At 36.9% G+C, this 18,426-nt stretch overlaps 1 protein-coding gene across 2 annotated transcripts in view; it reads left to right on the top strand.

Moving 5' to 3' along the window:
- Positions 1–18,426, top strand: part of gpc5c (glypican 5c) — an 88,881-nt gene that overhangs the window by 48,018 nt on the left and 22,437 nt on the right. The window contains exons 4-6 of one of the 2 annotated variants that reach the window (XM_026925636.3): positions 6,177–6,334; positions 8,988–9,047; positions 9,978–10,100. In XM_026925636.3, the coding sequence (XP_026781437.3) occupies positions 6,177–6,334; positions 8,988–9,047; positions 9,978–10,100 (341 nt within the window). The remainder of the gene's footprint in view (positions 1–6,176; positions 6,335–8,987; positions 9,048–9,977; positions 10,101–18,426) is intronic. The other variant, XM_026925637.3, reaches the window with a different exon arrangement.

The raw sequence follows: 18,426 nt of genomic DNA, 5'->3' as shown, positions 1-18,426 counted from the left end.
GGAAACTACATTTTGAGAAGGATGTACAAATCTAATAAGCATAGATCAACCACAAATAAAATAATAATAATGGGTGGCATGGTGGTGCAGCAGGATGCATTGCATTACATTGCAGGTTTGCATGGCTTCCCTGTGTCTTTGTTGGTTTCCTCTGGGTTCTGCAGTTTTCTCCTTCCTCCCAAAAACATACCAGTAGGTGATCTGGCTATTCTAAATTGCCATGTATGTATAAATATTGTCAAATATTGAGATGCTCTCAATTAGTGCTGTAGTTTTAGAATGGGAGTTCAGTGGTGCCTACAGTGAGGGTTGGGTTATGTACACTTAACTGTCAAGTACGCTGCAAGTAGCTCCAAAAACACACATCCAAACACAAAGTTTACTTGCTGGAAAAAAGAGTGTTCACTTGCTGTTTTGGAAAAAAGATACATGTAAAGCAATGGAGGCTATATCAATAAACTGTGCAAAGAACAACAATATTGAGAGACAAATATTGTCCTACAGAGTCATGTTTTGCTTTCACTCATTGCATCTTTCTCACCAGGCCGGATAATTTTCAAACCGTAATGCGTCATGAAAGCTTTATACAGGGTCATACATCATGGAGGTCAAATACACAGGGTGTCCAGTCACACCCTGAAAACCCCCAAGTTTGAGACAGAATATTTTAGTCTATTTTCGATTATCCTGATTCATAACATCTCAGGGCTTGTGGGCTTGTGTACATGCTGTTGTATTCATTGGGGAAACTACTTAGAGCTTATACAGGCATGGATATGTAATTCCCAATTATAAAGCCATACACTTGGCTGTGCTTTATATATATGAAAGTGTGAGCAAAGAAGAGGAAGACAAAGAAACAGTAGTCTCTAGTACTTATAATCAAAATCCCAGTACTGAGGTAATGGTAACAATGAAAATAGTTGATGCTGCTAAACATTAGCACATTAAGCTTACATTTCTATGTGCAAAAACATACATACACTAACTCTCCATTTATATCTAGTTGAAGTATCTAGTAAATATTTTTGCTAGCAATGCTGCTGCCCCAGTTAAACGTCTCATACTGCAAGTATCTCGTGTCAACCTATGGCAGCATTAACTGTTTTTGTTACACTGGGATAAATTTTCTGGTATGTTTGTAGAGGACCTGTGGCTTGACAGTAGTCTTTCATAATTTCTGCCTCTGTATAGCTGTATTTTTCACTCAGCGTTAGGTGTGTGCAAAGTATGTCCATGCATTCCACTCCTACTCACACTATGAAGCCTTGACTCTTAACATATACAATTCTGTTAGCATGTCTGTCTGTGAAAAGTCCTCGGAAGTCTCTACAGCTGAATTCTGGAAAACAGCCACAAAAGATGGAATGCGTAAATGTTTTAATTAGGCTACTAGCTTTGCCTTGGCATATGCCTGCAGGGATCATGTTGTGTGAGGAGCCGGTTTAACAAACATATTGGTAAATGCAGTCAGTCTGCCCAAAGATGTCTAAACTCTTGCTAGCTAAATACGATTTTCTCATGATTTGATAAGTTTTTGGATAGTTACATGTACTGATTTGGACATAAGCCTCATCAGTTCAGTTTGTAATGATTCCAGCTGTCAACATTGCTCAGAGTTCCTGCGCTGTCAGGCTGTCATCAAATGTTTAAATGACCTAAAATAAAATGTGTAAAAGACATTAATAACAAGGAACTTAGCCAACAGAACAGAACAGAACTGATTGAATTAATCAGGAATTATTTTCCTGATGTTAGCCTGAAGAGTCAAAGAAATGCCGATGAGGCTCCGGTTTGTCATCTCAGTCACCTGAGGGCTTTTTACCTCAGATGATGAGACCTATGTAAATGATGCTGATGATCAAAAGTGCTCAGCTTTTTCCATTGTAAACTTATAATTCTTTAAAATCATGCAGTACTGTTGTGAGATAGGTATATAAGATTCAAGGTAAGCAGGGCATCTTTTAGTGGAATTTGAATGACATCTTTAAGTACAATTTTCTTATTTTTCAGGGGTTTAAAATGCTAAAACTTTACTTGTGATTGAGATACATCCAAAAGAGAAACAGATTTTAGTTCAAAACAATGAAGCAGAAAATGTCAAAGGATGACCATGTGAAGAGTTTTCACAGGCTGCCACACATTATGTCTGTTTTTTTTTTTTTCTGCATGGCTTTTCCAGATTTAATTATACATATCTGTTAAGAAGTTTAATAATAGTCTTTTCTCTTTGGCTTTTATGTAGTCATACTTGAGTTTTCTCCTTGGCTATCAGGGAACACAAACCTTAATGAATAATCCTAATTCCCCTCTCAGTATAGATAAATTGATTAAAACTAAGTTAACGAAGTTTTAGTTTATGTGCTTGTCCAAACAGACATTGTGTCTGAAAGATGGGAGGTCTTTTTATGAGCCTGAAAAGCTTTCAGTCAGATGAGATTGTATTGATCAGTTGCTAGTGCTGTGTGTGTGTGTGTGTGTGTGTGTGTGTGTGTGTGTGCGAGTGTAAGATGTTTATTATTGTCTCACTAAATACATGTGTGTATACTGTCTATAAGTTTGCTTGACTATTAATGTGTTATAACTGCAAGTATAATAGTAAATATGCAAGCAGTGATTGAAGGGTCCAAGCACCAAGGGTGCAGCAAGCACAAAGCACCAGGGTACCTGTTTGATGAGCAATTGTCTCTAGTACTTTTAATCAAAATCCCAGTACTGAGGTAATGCTTATAATGAAAATGGTTGATGCTGCTAAAAGTCAGCACATTTAGCTTATATTTCTATGTTCAAAAACATACATATGACTAATCTCAACTAAAATTGCATGAAAAGCTGACACATAGCTACATGTAATCTGTGGAGACGATGTTAAGCAAGGTGCTTGCGAACTACATCAAAGCTACATTAGTAGCTAGCATTAACCTCCTTGCATAATATATTGTATACTATAGATCATTAAATATCAGCATGTCTTCACTATTCCTTCGGCAACTGTTTTAGCAATTACAAGTTATTTGATTTTAAAGCACCAAGCACCAGGGTACCTGTTTAATGAGCAGTTGTTTGCATGAGGATACATTGCATTTCTGAACATACATTTGAACTTTGTGCCACAAAGCATGATGTACAGTGGAAATATACAACAGAAGATGACTGAATCTGTTAATGATAATGTTAGACAGAGTCAAAAATTGATTACTGAAAACATTTCTTTTTTTTGCTTGAGCAGTAGGTTTCATTGTATAGTGGACAATGAAAATATGCCACATGTCCTGTTTGAGCATCGTCACATCCTGCTTCATCACTGCAACTCTGTTTAAGATATCAAAAGTTCCTTCACAGTTTTGCATCAGGGGTAGCTTGAAATCATGCTGACCAATTTTGGCATAAATTGGATGAACCTAGAAGGAGTATCAAAAAGTTTGGTTTATAAGCCACACATCCCGTTGCCAGGTGGTGGCACTGTGAAAATGAATCACTGTTGGCATGTGTATGTAACTATGCCCCATCACTTAACATAAATATGAACTTTGGTCCACACTGCATGATGTACAGTAGAATTATGCCACACTTCCTGTTTGTGTGTCACAATATGTTAATTGATTACTGCGCCATGGCAACACAATATAATATTTCCAAAATTCCTTTGCAGTTTACCATTGTGGACATCTTTAAAACCTGCTGACCAAATTTGGTTTGAATCTGCTGAATCTCATAGGAAGATTATTTAAAAGGTTGATACCTGTCAAAACTCACAAAATTCAAAATGGCTGATTTCCTCTTGGGTGAAGTTAATGGATATGATTGAAAAATTTCTTTGGCTTAAGAAGACCCATATGTCTACCAAGCATGGTACATGTATGTGAAACTGGCAGCTTATATTTAAAAAAAATGCCAAAGAGGGGACACTGTTGAACCCCAGGACCATGCCTGGCTCCAATCTTTTGCTAGATGGCCAGGACTTCTGATGTGTGAGTTTCATAAGTTTTGGCAAGCATGGAAAGCACCTCAAAAATTAATAATAATAATAATAATTATAATAATAATAATAATCTTTTATATTAATATTTGTGTGGAAGTCATTTGTGACTTAGGTTGTTTGGGAGCTTATTCATTCATCACTCATACATTTATCTTCACTGACAGCTTTCTTTACACTTTAAGGGAACTTCTTAGTTCATCTCCTGTTACACTGTTTTTGGTCATGCAATGCTGCATCACTGTGTGTGTGTGTGTGTATTTGTGTGTGAACACATCACATTGTTAGATCTAATTCTATCAGTGTGACTGAGCTAGTAGTTTCTAGAGACTATCCATCTTGATATATCTAACCACTGTCACCTGAACTTGAACTCTCTCTGTCTCAGTCTTGATGATTCATCTCTCAAATTCCAGTTGGCAAGACTTTGCCAAGACACATAATGCAAAAGTATTCAAAACCATACTAGTGTTTCTCACAGATCTGTAATGTTCTTTCATGGTGGTCATGGGACTGAATGTTTGGGGGCTGGGGGTGAGAGGGGATTTGGGGGGTTAAAAACTGCTGGTAGATTTAAAAGTTGCTGATATATTTGCAGTTGCGTGTGGCTCCTCGGCAGTTGTCAGCAGCAGTATTAAGCTGCTGAAAGAGGGTTCAAAGTGTTGCCACATATTATTGCAAAAAGAAATGATATTGATTTGAATGATCTTACTCTATAGGTCAAATTCTGATGCCTGAAAATGCATTGACTGAATACATTAACATAGATTATTACAAGTGATGGTGGTACAGGCTGTGTTATCTGCTCAATAAATGGTAACTAGTGAAGGTAAAGGGGTAGAAGAGTCCATAAGCAACCTTACTGTCATCTTTGTTGGTGATGGTTGGACATGTCCAATATGTCCAATATCCAAGCATTACTAGGAAAGGACAATGTTTTAACAGCTCCATCTGGCTTTTTTCTCTCTCCTTAGTTACTGTTCACAATTCAGCCCCACTGGTGTGAAATTCATAAATCAGTTCTAGTACAGTCAGTTGCCATCACATAATTAGTAGAATGGACTCCACTTGTGTGAAATTAAAATGTCAAGGAATCTCAATATAAATACAACTGTTCCTAGGGAGCTGTAGAAGCTTGATAGAGAACATACCTAAACAAACATCATGAAGACCCAGGAGATATCAAAACAAACCCAGGGCAAAGTTCTGGAAAAAGTTTCAGTGAGAGTTTAGTTTTAAAAATAACCCACAAACATCCTGTAAATGAATTATATCCAAGAAGGAATATGGCACAACTGTGACTCTACCTAATGGAAGCCATCCACTGACCAGGTCACTGACCACGTAAGGAGGGCATTTGGAAGAGAAGCAACTAAGAGGCCAAGGCTAACTCTAAACGAGCTGAAGAGATCCACTCCTCAGATGGGAGAAACTGTTCACAGGACAACCATAGCCCAGACACTCCACAAAACCAGTCTTGATGGAAGAGTGGCAAACCATATGAGATCCCATTTGGAGTTTGCCAAAACAAATGCTGGAGACTCAGCAAACATGTGGAAAAAAGTTCTCCAGGCTGATGAATGAAAAATTTAACTTTTTGGCCTTGGCACAAAGCTTAATGTTTGGTTGCAACCCAACTCTGATTATCACCATGAGGACACTATTCCTCACAGTGAAGCATGGTCATAATAGCGTCGTGATGAGCATTATCCAAATAAAGCCATTTCAGTTCCTGGTTGTAACACTTGTAAAAAAAAAAAAAAAAAAGCCACTTTCAGATAATTAGTATGGGCACTAAAATGGGCTATTAAGGAACATATAAAACCTCATGTTGGCTATGAATAAAGGTATAAACAATGACATAACTTTCATGGTCTTATTTGTAATATTTTTTATTTATTATGTTTTAAATTAAATACAGATAAAATCAGTATATTGCAGTTGATTTTAGACTATGTGTTGGTGTCTTTCAGTGGAATTGCAGTGGAATCTTTAAATGTGCTGAATCTTTAAAGGCAATTGTCTCACTTTTCACTTTTGGGGTAACCAAACTTTCAATTTTCCTAGGTTTTCTGAGGCTGGCACACACACACACACACACACACACACACACACACACACACACACACACACAGGTACTTTAATATTGAAGTGTCCACTCAAATTTGATATCCTTCTCTCTGTTTCTTTTCCCCAGGTGGATAAAGTGTGTGGCCAGTCTGTGGCTGAAACCCAAAGTGTTCACCCCACCACTGATACAATGATTCCCACAGTAACACTTTCCCCAGAGCCCACGACCAACCAGTCAGAGTCTAATGTCATGAAGCAGCTGGGAAGATTATCCCACCTACGCAGGTTAGACAGCACTTATAAAGCCTTATCTAGTCTTTCATTGTCAATACTAATGCATATATGGATTTAAATAGGTAAATTTGAGTCATTACCTAATTTGAGCACACACAAAAGCAGTGCGACTTCTATTTACTGTCAGTGCACTATATAGCCACCAGTAAGGAATTGGTAAGGAATGTCAGATGACCTTTTTCCACATAAAATCTCTTGTAAGAATTAGATATTTTAAAAGTATTTGGGGCAAAATCAAGCAAGTCAAAAACATTCTTTGGATGATTTTTGAATGCTTTTATACCACTATAAATTATAGCTGGTAGCTTTTTTAGATAATCACAGAAATCTACCACTGATTAATAATTCAATGTTTGTTAACAAAACAATTATAGGGTCCAAAATTGAATCTCACCCCAGGTGAATCAACAGCAATGCACTTTTACTTGATTTTTCTTCTGATAGCAGTATCTGTGCCAGTCAGTGAATAAATATCTCAGTGTTCTTCAGTATAAGTGACCTAGGAAGTGAACCACAACAATGTAAATACTGTTAAGTGAATTTACCAAGGCCTTTGATATCTTACAAACACCAGACAAGCATACAGTGGCACTCTCTGTTAGAGTGGCAGTGCTACAGATCCATATTGCACCAAGCTGGCAGACAGTGTGTTGTACTTGGCACAGGGGTTTGTTCGAAGCCTGAATGAAAGCATCAGCAGGAGATGGAAGAGGCACTTCCTGTTTGGATTCATTCCTGGATTGGATTGGATTTATTCCTCTCAGCAGAAGCCAGTGAGAAAACAGTTAGACCCATGAAGAAAAAAAAAAAGATTACACAAGCTTTGCAGGTGGCATTTCTGAAGAGCTGAAAAGTGTCAGATCGACGTAAATCTAAAATACGTAAATAGACTAAAGTAGAATATATTTATTTCATTTTCTATATTTACATTTATTGATTTTTCAGTTACTTTCATCAAAGTGACTTGGCAGAATCCAATCCAAGCATGATACAACCACTGCAAGCAACTGACTTGAGAGAAGTACACCATAGCTGTAAGAAGAACAAATAAACAAGAAACACACACAAAGAAACACAGTGCGAGGTACAGCTAAGCACTAGGAGATGAGAGTGGACTTTTAACCTTTAAGCCCTATGGCAGACTACAACACCAAAACCTTAACTAGATCCAGTAGCAATTTATTTATATACAATTTAAAGCCTCAATTGCAAGATGTTTAGCTGGGCTTAACAGATGCTTTTCTTTGGAGATGAGCATATGATAAAATAACAAGAAAAAGTATTTGATGTTTTACCAGTAAGTGAAAATAAAAGGAAGCAAAAATACAACAAAAACACAAGTGAAAACTGGATAAAATATAGTAGTAATATAATAATATAATATATAATATTTTTCAAATTATAATAAAATAATAAATTATATTTTTTCATGTTTATATACAGTATTATTTGCTGTTAGTTGGCTCCAAAGGCATGAATGATCAATGCCACATGGCTGCCACTTGTAATTTGCATAAAGTTGAATCCAGCCAGAAGTGATTCTAGGATTTTATTCATGGGGACCAAGGGGGGAGACAATGGCATCAGCAGGGTGTCACAGTTGAGGATATACATATACATATGTGGTAGGCTAAAATCTCAATAAGTAATAAGTACTAAACCACATAATCTCACCACATGAGTAATAAACAATAAGTATTTGCTAACTCTTACAATATCAAAGCACTATCAACTTAAATGAAGCCAATATGATATATGACTTAAAGCAGATTTATAATAAATTAAACTGCACCCCAGGATTCTGAGCTGTGTGCTGTAGTATATTGTCTGTCAATTCTGTGTATATTTTCATCATTAAACTAAACTGGATACTTTAAATATAATTACTAAATAAAATCTATTATATTTGAGGCACAAAAACAGTTTCATCTCTGTTTATGTTGTGTTCTCAGAACCTGCTCATATAAAACCATTCACAAAAAAAAAACAACAAACAAACAAAAAAAAAAATCATCGGCCTGAATGGCAAAAAAGCAACACACTCCCACTGAGGGTTTTTTTTTTTTTGTGGATTCCTTGTGCTGCTTTAACTAGTTGGGTTTGAGTGGTCTGCCAGCAAAGCTTGACACAAATTAACTTTGTTGTCTTTTTCAATTTACAAAACGGTAGAGGTCCGGCCATTCAGAAACCCATTTCTGTGCCTCGCTGAAGTTGTAAACCAGATGGATTGAAATAAAATTGTAGGAAAATCTAAAATGTACCTTTTATATAGTCAAATGACTCACTTGAAACTACAATAACAACATCGCACTGATCACTGATCACCTCAACAGGTAACAAAAAACAGCAAAAGGAAAAAGAGAGCACAGTGATATACAGCCATGTACTCAGAGAAAGAAAGATAGAGAGAGTGTTGATGGTACTGTTTACCTAAGAGGTGTACAGCATGGTTGATTTTCATAATGACATAATAGGTTTGAATTTGCATGTGCATGTCTGACTTTTCCCACAGGATCATGATTTTTTTTTTATCCCTTTCCCTCCTCTTTGTTCTGTGACTTTTTGTTTTCTCACAACTCACCCTCTTCCTGCTTGCCTCATCCTCCCTGGACTACTTCATAAACTTGTGTGACGGCCTGATCAGCTCGCTCCCTCTGAAACCCACCAAACACAATAAAGATAGAAGTCTAAAACAGATTGCTCGGTAAGCACACACACAGACAACACACACTGACAATTAAAAACTAATTTATCCCCTTCCTTCATATGGTGTATTATATTTTGCATGCATCCACATTAAATGAGTAGTGATAATTCTCCATTAGCGCTCCTTGTATAAAATCAGTTACAGCCCACTCACCTCTGGATATCACATGACTGTAATATGATGTCACAACTCATCCGTTATTCAGCATGTGAGTCACTCATTTCAGACCCCTCTAATGATTTACAAATCCTCCTGTTGCATATCCTCATATGAAGTTGGGTGTAAATGTTTCTCTTTCAGTTCTAGTTTTACTTCTAATTTTCCTCTAGCATTATGTCAGTGGAAGGTCCTCACAAAGATAGCAAGACAAATGTGTGGTGTGCGTGTTTATTCTAGTCTAAGATGTATGTTTTTTATATCTAATTTTGATTTTAGATTGTTTAGCTCTAATTTCCAGTTCTGACGCTGATGGATTTGTTAATTTAGATGCAGTTTTGAATTTTAGCTTACATCAGCCTATACAATGTTCGTTTTTCATTTCTAAATCACAAAGACATCAGCCTGGGAAACACAATTGAAATTGAAATCTGAGTCTAGGGGCCCCTTATTTTCCAAAGTGTCACATAGATGGTCAAATGTTGTTAACAAACCTTGTTAACAAAGTTTTTTTTTTTTTAATTTTTTATTTCAGTCTCTTTGGTAAATAAATTTTATAATCACAGTTCTGTGAAACAACAATTTTGTTTAATGCTTATATGTGTGCATGTTGGTTTGGAAAATTTATATATGACATTATATGTAACCCCGCTGTTCTTCTAATGTTTTATCCTGCTCTTTCTTTTGTTCTCTTTCTCTCTCTTTCTCTCTCTTTCTGTCTGTGTGTGTGTGTGTGTGTGTGCATGCCTTTGTTGTATGAGTCTCCTTTAGGGAGTTCATGAAGTATATTGAGCGCTTCAAGGCATTTTTTGCAGCAGTGCCGGAGATGCTGTGTGAAGGAGAGGTTGTGCGAGATGAACCCACGTGCTGGAGCGGAAATGACGTAGTGGAGAGGTGAGTCTCACCTGCTGAATTCTATTCTGCTCTCGTCACTAACATCTATTGTTTGCATAGAAGCAAGTGTTATAAAATTCGTTGATTTAAATTTTATTTTATCTATAGAAACTTGGAAAAAAATTACACAAAGAGAGGGCAGAATAAAGTAAGAATATGAGAGATGGAGAACGGATGTAGCAGTAAAATATACAGAATGATTTGTGAAACACATGGGATGATTAAAGTAGAGAAAAATTGTGAGATAAAAAGAGGAGAGAGTATGAAGATAAAGATTTTATGCAAGATTTTATTTTTTCCCCTGTATATGCATATTCAGTATGTGTGTGTGTGTGTGTGTTGGGGGGCAGGTTTGTCTTGGCTACTCTTGGAAGTATGCACTTGGAAGTATGCACTGATTCACTCGGTGGATTACAGACAGAATGAAGGAATGCAATGTGTATTATGAGAGAATTATCTCTCTAGCCTGGAGTCTCACGGCTAATTGCTTTATAATGACTTCTGTAGGCTTCACTGCTGGAGATGTTTAGTTTAGGTTTTGATGCCTGGTTTTAATCTAAGCAACTATGAACCATTTGTCTAAAATCCACATAAACTGAATATACTTATTTATAACAATTAAAATTAAATGATAAATAGCTTAGTTGGCATTAAATCACACCAATCCAAATGGTGTTACATGTATGTACAGTATGCATGCATGTATGAATATACTGTATGTATATATGTATGTATGTAGTTATTCTTTTGTTTATTTATTTATTTTTAAATACAGCCTTTTTCCATGAAAACTATGGAACCACTATTCCACCACAGTAAAGTGCTAACTGAGCCACATACTCTCTTTATTCTAGCCTTCACTCCCACCTAATGATTGAATTCAATTTTGCTTTCAATTTAGGGTGCTTTATAATAATTATAAGATAATTATTTATGCAACTCACTTGTTAATTTCTGTACCATAAGCAATAGGCTTTTTTTTTCCTCATATGACCACATATTGCTTTTATAACATACTGTCTTTTTTTACTCATCATAAAAAAATATTTCCATGAAGCAATTTAAATATTTATCATTTATTATCATTTAAACATTTTAAGAAATCCACATTCTGAATGTTTATGATCCATTGCTTTAAATATAGTCATCCAATGGACGTCTATCAAAATAACTAAACTTTAGTGATGGAATATGTGTCCTAAAAGTGACACTAGGCTATTGATATCACCTTTGTGATACTTTATGTAATAAATCAATTCCCAACAGGCAATATACAGACAATATTTTCTTTGGCACAGTTACAAATTGTGTTATGTTCGACAAATAGTGCACTAAATAGGTATTACAGTGCATTTGGGTTATACCCTATTTAGGGTCAATAGTGAACAGGAAGCTAAATTATTTAGCCTAACTGTGTGAATAACTGGCTCCTAAATAATCAGTCAAATCTAGCTACATATCTATAAAAATATAATATTGCTTCATGCTTTTAGGAAATACAAAGTTGTTATACTGATAATGTTTGATCTGTCTGTGGTAGTAGACTCATTATGATTCACACTCATTGTATACTCATTCCAATACCCATACTTTAAGAATTAATGTCTGGTTTGAATGTTAAAGACATCACATTATCACTGTTTATAGTACTTATAAAAGCTGTGTTTTAATGCTTTCAAGTGGAGTCTCAGAGCTGGATGTGGGCCTCCATCATCCTTGATCCTAAGCTGTTAGGTCACCCAGCAAATACTTGTCTGCTTCCTAAACGTCTGGCTTCGCTTCTTAAAAATAACTCAGCGATCATGAAAACATTTTCACCATCCCTATCTTTGTCTTTTTTTAGCTGCTTGTTATGCCATTTATTCCCCACTTACTCTGTGCCAAAAGAGTCCCATTTTGAGCCTTTTTCCATGGCAGCACCCACAATCTTAGCAAACAACAGAGGAGGCATCAATGTCACTAAACAGACTGAGAGAAAGAGAAAGAGAGAGAGAGAGAGAGAGAGAGAGGCTCCATTCTTATTTGGTAATGCTGAACATGTACAAATGATGTCATGTAAGCATTCCACTTGCCCATGTTTATAAGTTTTCGTGCACACAGAGACTTTGGAGACAGATTAGGGAGACAGGAATCTGACGTGAGAATAATTCCATTTGATTTCATAAGGATTAAGTTGTAAGAAAAGCTATGTACCTCAACCCAACCCATCACCATAACCTCTTAACCTATTGTACAATTTCAAACATTGGCCTTTGATTATTCTTACCTTTTTTCCACCGTGAAGAGGATTTTTATGCAGTCATTTAAGACAATTTATTCTCTGTGTGCTATTTTTATTAGATTTATATTGTACAGTTATTCAAGTAGGAAAGGATAGCCCAGTTCTGTAAATGCATTTTTGCAAAGATTAATTAATTAATTAATGAGTTTTGCTTGTTGTTCTTCGTCTTCTTTCGGCTGCTCCCGTTAGGGGTCGCCTACCCACTAGTCCTTCAGGGACCCAATGAGTTTTGCTTGTACATTTATTGAATATGCTCTCTAGCATAAAGAGAGATGGAAAATAGGGATCTTACTGTATATTTTACTACTTAAATGCAAATAAGATCAAATAACTGAATTAAAACTCTGGTTTATCAAGTGTAGGTTTTATGGAAATGTGTTAACTGCATAGCTAGAAAACTGTAATAATATTTAAGCTATTGTCACTTCTGTTGTTGACAGATTTGATCATTCATGGAGAATAATCTTTTTTTTCTGGTCAAATGATTTGAATCATTTGCAACATCACTGTAATAGCGGTCATTCAGAGCGGTGTCTTCTCAGCATTTGTTTCTAACATAACCATGGAAAGGGATGTAGCCAGACTGATAGCAGATGTGTATTTTATCAACAAAACCCATGCTATAATACTAGTTTTTAACTTGCAACCTCTAGTTTGCCTTGTGAGTGAGGAGGAGAAAAAAGTGCGAGATAGCCCCAGTAGCCTCCATCCCCAGTGGAAACTACACATAAAACTCCCATCTATCTCCCTCTACAAATGCTGACTATATTATACTCTCTGTGTAATCATGTGTGTGTATATCTAGGCTGTGTCTGGACCATGTGACGCCTTGCAACTGGGCTGTTGTCAAGAGGAAAGAGGTTTCTCTGCAGCCTGATGTGGGATATTTATGTACACATACACCTATACTAGAGCACATGAACAGAGATTCACTAAATTGTGACTAAAGATGCATGTTACTTTTCAGATTCATGTACTTATTTAGATGTGAACATGTACAAGAATGTGTCTGTGTTAACAGTAGTGCATGCCTGTGTGTGTGTGTGTGTGTGTATGTGTGTGTGTCAGTGTGGGTCTTGAGTGTGTTAGAGTTAATGAATACAAGGCCAAACAAAAGCGTAGAAAGAAAAGGGGACCCTAATGTAGAATAACAGAGATATTGGACAATAGACTAAAACAGAAAAGTCGGATGGTGGGACAAATTTTGGGAGAAAGACAAATATCCAGTGAGGAGAACTCCATATGAGACTACCATCTCTACTCTTCCTCTCTGTCTCTGCAGTAACAGATGTGTGAATGGTAAGCAAATGGATTGGTGTAAGCAGATAAAAATGTGTGGCATCCTGTGTGATAAACACTCAAACAACACTCACACAAACACACACAAGTGTGTGTGTGTGTGTCACATGGAAGCTGGCAGCCACAAGATGTCAATGCAGATTACTTTCACTGAGGCTTTTACAAGCATCACTGTCATAGGCACAGTAAACAGTCAGGAATAACACAAACAAATCCATAATCTAACAGCAAAAAAAAAAAAAAAAAAAAAGGCTAAACTTAGTCTGAACCAGAAAGATGGCAAACAATATTTGGGAAACAGCACAACTAAGACATAACCAACTAGGCTTTATCCTAGTTAAGGTTGTGATGGATTCAGATCCGGAGTCTGTGAGATACATTCTGAATGGGTGTCACAAATACTGTAACCAGGACCAAAATTTTAGTAAGGTAGAAAATCTATTTTATCAAGTTAGTTTAAGTTATACAACTGAGTTGTATATTATATTTACATTAAAAAATGATTGGTCTCACCAAACAAACATTTTATTTTACGAAAATGATACATACAGTAAGTAATTAAAAAAAAGTGCAAGAAAATTTGAAAATTTTCAAGTGACTACATCTTAACTAAAACAGACAAACAGCAATGCCTTTCCCCAAACACTTTGCATTTACAGTAAAACCCCATATACACACTCCAATTTCCACAGTCCTAGTATCTCGTCAGAGCTACAGTAAATATAATTGGCAGATGTGTCCTCCTAAGCTGCTGTCAGGACACTTGAGAATCACTCATCATTGCTGATTGGGTAGTTTTGGAATGCAATTTTATCTGCATAGAAAACTACATTCTACCACTATATTATCATGGTACCACTGTTCCCAAATTGAATTTGGCAGATGGAGATGCTACATGAGAGGTAAAAAAAAATCCCCAAACCTTCCAAAAGTACAGAGGACCGGACCTTGGCGTTGTATTATCTAGCTACCCCATGCATGCTCACACACATGTATTTGCACACTAGTTCACACCTAGAGGAAATTTATAGTTAGCAATCCACTTACACAGGTTTTTAGAAAGTGGGAATAAACCTGGAGAAAACCCACACTGATAAGGGGACATCATGCAAAACTTCACACAGAGCTCAGGATTCAACCCAGGACTCAGGATTTTATACTGCACCCTTTTCAAAATTGAACAGTTTTTAGAGCAGGGATGCAACCTTCATAAAACTTTTAAGCCTACACCAATCAGCCACAACATTAAAGCCACCTGCCTAATATTGTGTAGGTCCCCATTTTGCTGCCAAAATTGCCCTGACCCGTCGAGGCATGGACTCCACAAGACCTGTGAAGGTGTGCTGTGGTATCTGGCACCAAGATCAAGCATCAGATCCTTTAAGTATGTCATTTAAGTCCTGCTCACATGCCCATTGTAGGCATTATAGGATTAGGCATTGTAGGATTATATTACTTACAGCATGGGCACCCTGACCGGTCTGCGGCTACGCAGCTCCATACGCAGCAAGCTACGATGCACTGTGTGTTCTGACACCTTTCTATCATAGCCAGCATTAACGTTTTCAGCAATTTGTGCTATAGTAGCTCTTCTGTGGAATCGGGCCAGACTGGCTAGCCTTCACTCCCCACGTGCATCAGTGAGCCATCGGCGCTTTTAACCCTGTTACTGTTTTGCTGTTTTGGAGATGCTTTGACCCAGTCATCTAGCCATCACAACTTGGCTCTTGTCAAAGTCACTCAGATCCTTATGCTTGCCCATTTTTGACTGCTTCAAAAACATCAACTTTGAGAACTGACTGTTCACTTGCTGCCTGATATCCCACATCTTGACAGCTGCCACTGTAATGAGATAATCAACCTTATTCACTTCAGCTGTCAGTGGTTTTAATGTTATGGCTGATTGGTGTATACTTTTTGTAAAAAACAAAATTCTTTGTATAACTGTGGCACTATGGACAGACTTTATATAAATATTGGTGAAATTTTATATCTCTTTAAATTAATGCTATAATTAAGATGCAAAGAGCCAAATGATGCTCTAGTACTCCATTGTGGGTTTAACTCAGGATGTTGTGTGTTATTATCAATAGCAGCATACTGTATTTCTGGTTTTTTTTTTTTGCAAATTTTGCTTTTCTTCAGGGCTACGACAGTCACTACTGCAGGCACGCCATATAAAGTAGGCATTGTGAAACTAATCCAATGATACTATCGAACTTGTTTTGTGGTTCGATAGCAAACAAGAGTTATATGAAGAGCTGTATGTTGTGTCAGTTTCCATAGATTGTTCTACATTTTGTGGCACAGTTCAAAATAATGAGTAGAGCAGGAACTTCTGCTGAGATTTGAAGAACTAAATTTCTGCTGAGATTTGAGGAACTAAAAAGAGCCTGGACTACCTTGAATGACAACTAAACATTTCTGGGTGGTGTTTCCACTGCAAGGACCACTGCTATTATATACAATTACTGAAGTGATGCAAACTGTACAGATGTACATTTACTGACTTACAACTGAGACAGGATACAACTGAGCATTTGAAGGTTAAGGCAATTACTCAAAGGCCCAACAGTAGCAGCTTTGTGAGGCTGGGATTTGAACGCATGACCTTTTGATCAGTATCCAATGCCTTAACCACTGTGCTACAACTGCCCTAAGAAGGTTAAGACTGTGTTGCTTTTGCTTTGTTGTGTGAATATGCTGTTAATAATGTAGTTTTTTATATTATTTCGCAGCTGTGCAAGCGAAAGGGAAAGTTCATGTTTATAGCCTTTTTTACCACTTGTCATGAGTGGTATGCTGCTAAAACACATACAAAACACTCTGCCTCATTTTACTCATATAAAAACAGCTACAGACCCGAAAGTAAGAAATGGTCCTGGTTCCAGTGGGAAGGTCCTGAGATTTTGAAAATGTTTCTGGGTTCCTTCAAGCACAGCTAATATGCTGAAAGCTATATGATGTAAGATTTTTGAATCTGGTAGAAAATGGTATTGTAAGCTACTTTGGGAAAAAGACTTAATAATGTGGGTGGTACTGAACTCTTGCTCCACAGCTGCAATTGCACATAGTTAGAATTAGATAGAACAGGCTGTGCTCCAAACCACACAATGTACACTAAGTAATACAGTATGCCTAAATAGTAATGACACCAGTGCTCTAGTAGTAAACCATTTAGTATGGTTGTATGAAGTATGTGATGCTGCCCAAGTATTCGCAACTCCTGATTGCTCAGTATTACAGAAGTATTAAGACAATACTATTTATTAATTAATTTTAAATTTTAAAAAACTAATAAATTTTATTGTGCAGATCAGTGCTCCTGTAACAATTACTGAGCCCTAGATGAAAAAAACCAAACTTCTCAACAAGTGTTTGTCTTTTAGCTACCATAACCTGGGTAGCTCTCACTGAGATTGACTTATCAAGCAGCAGTGCTTATGAATTACTGACATGCTGTCACGTAAAGCCGAGGTCACATCAGATTTTTGCCATGTGAATTTCTTCACTGATGTGGCGCAAAATCAGGCTATCATGGACATTGCTGGTGGGACATGTTTCTGGAGGGAAACTAACCTTAGCCAACTAGCTGGTGTTTCTTATGTTACTGCTAAGTGCCGCTAGCTGGTTATCACATTTAATAGAATATTATTAGCAAGTTCTTTTTTTGTAATTGCTTTTTAGCTCCTGCTAACCAATTGCTAAAAATATGTATGTATGTGCATGCTTCTGTTGTATAAAACAGTGCATTTTGAAATGCCCTGTATTCATAAGTAGTTCCTCCAAGTTGAGTCTTTCATGATGATGTGGCCCCAGCTGCGCACTCTTGGCTTTCTGTTGGCTCCAAGATTAGAAGACTTTCAGGGTTATCTAGACAAGTTCATCTAGACAAATTTGAGGCGAAGCAAAATCAGAGGGCCTCCTAAAATGAACTGCTACCAGAAGTGAATCCCTTTTTCACATTCCACATTCTCTTACATTCAAGTAAACCTTTTTGCCAGGTGGATTTTATTTGTGTCCAGTGCGAACGTGACTTAACTGTGCTCAATGAGGATTATCATCTATCATTCACTAGCCTCCCAACATATTAGAACAAATAAATGCTTTAGCTGTTCAGCAACAAAAGAAAACTCCATCAGTCCTGAATCCTTTTATCCTCTCATAGTGTAATATTGAATTCTTTCACTCTATCACTCCCATTTGCTTTGTTTACACTATAACACTCTCCTGATTGGCTGTGGCTTCTGCCAGTCCCCGAGTAGCCAGACTTCTTTCATGCCTGAAGTTGGTGTGTGTTTATGTTTGATGTATCTGAGCTGGGGAAAGACATATGCTTACAAATTTCCTACCAAGTCCCGACATCCCTGATACAGCACTGAATGTGAATGACCATTACAAGAGCTCAGGAGCGTCATTCTATAAAGCATGTTTTCCCCTGACAAAAGCATCATATTTTCCCCTGACAAAAGCATCAAGTCAGATATGATTCCCAAAAGACATTGTGGCCATTAAGGTAGTATATCATAACCACTAAGAACCTTTGCGTGCAAATCATTGTCATATTCTGGTGTTAAAACACATAATACCTATGGTATATATGCAGTTTTATGACTGTGAGTTATTTCTATTTCATGTTCTTTGAAATTGCATGTGCAGCTCTCTGTGTGTGTGTGTTTTGTGGAGTCCAGCTATTGAACCATTGAACAACATATGAGTATGTGAAAAACTCTCTCTCATATTAGG

This window comes from Pangasianodon hypophthalmus, chromosome 21, assembly GCF_027358585.1.
Source record: "Pangasianodon hypophthalmus isolate fPanHyp1 chromosome 21, fPanHyp1.pri, whole genome shotgun sequence".
Taxonomy (NCBI): domain Eukaryota; kingdom Metazoa; phylum Chordata; class Actinopteri; order Siluriformes; family Pangasiidae; genus Pangasianodon; species Pangasianodon hypophthalmus.
This window is presented reverse-complemented; position numbering and strand designations above follow the sequence as displayed.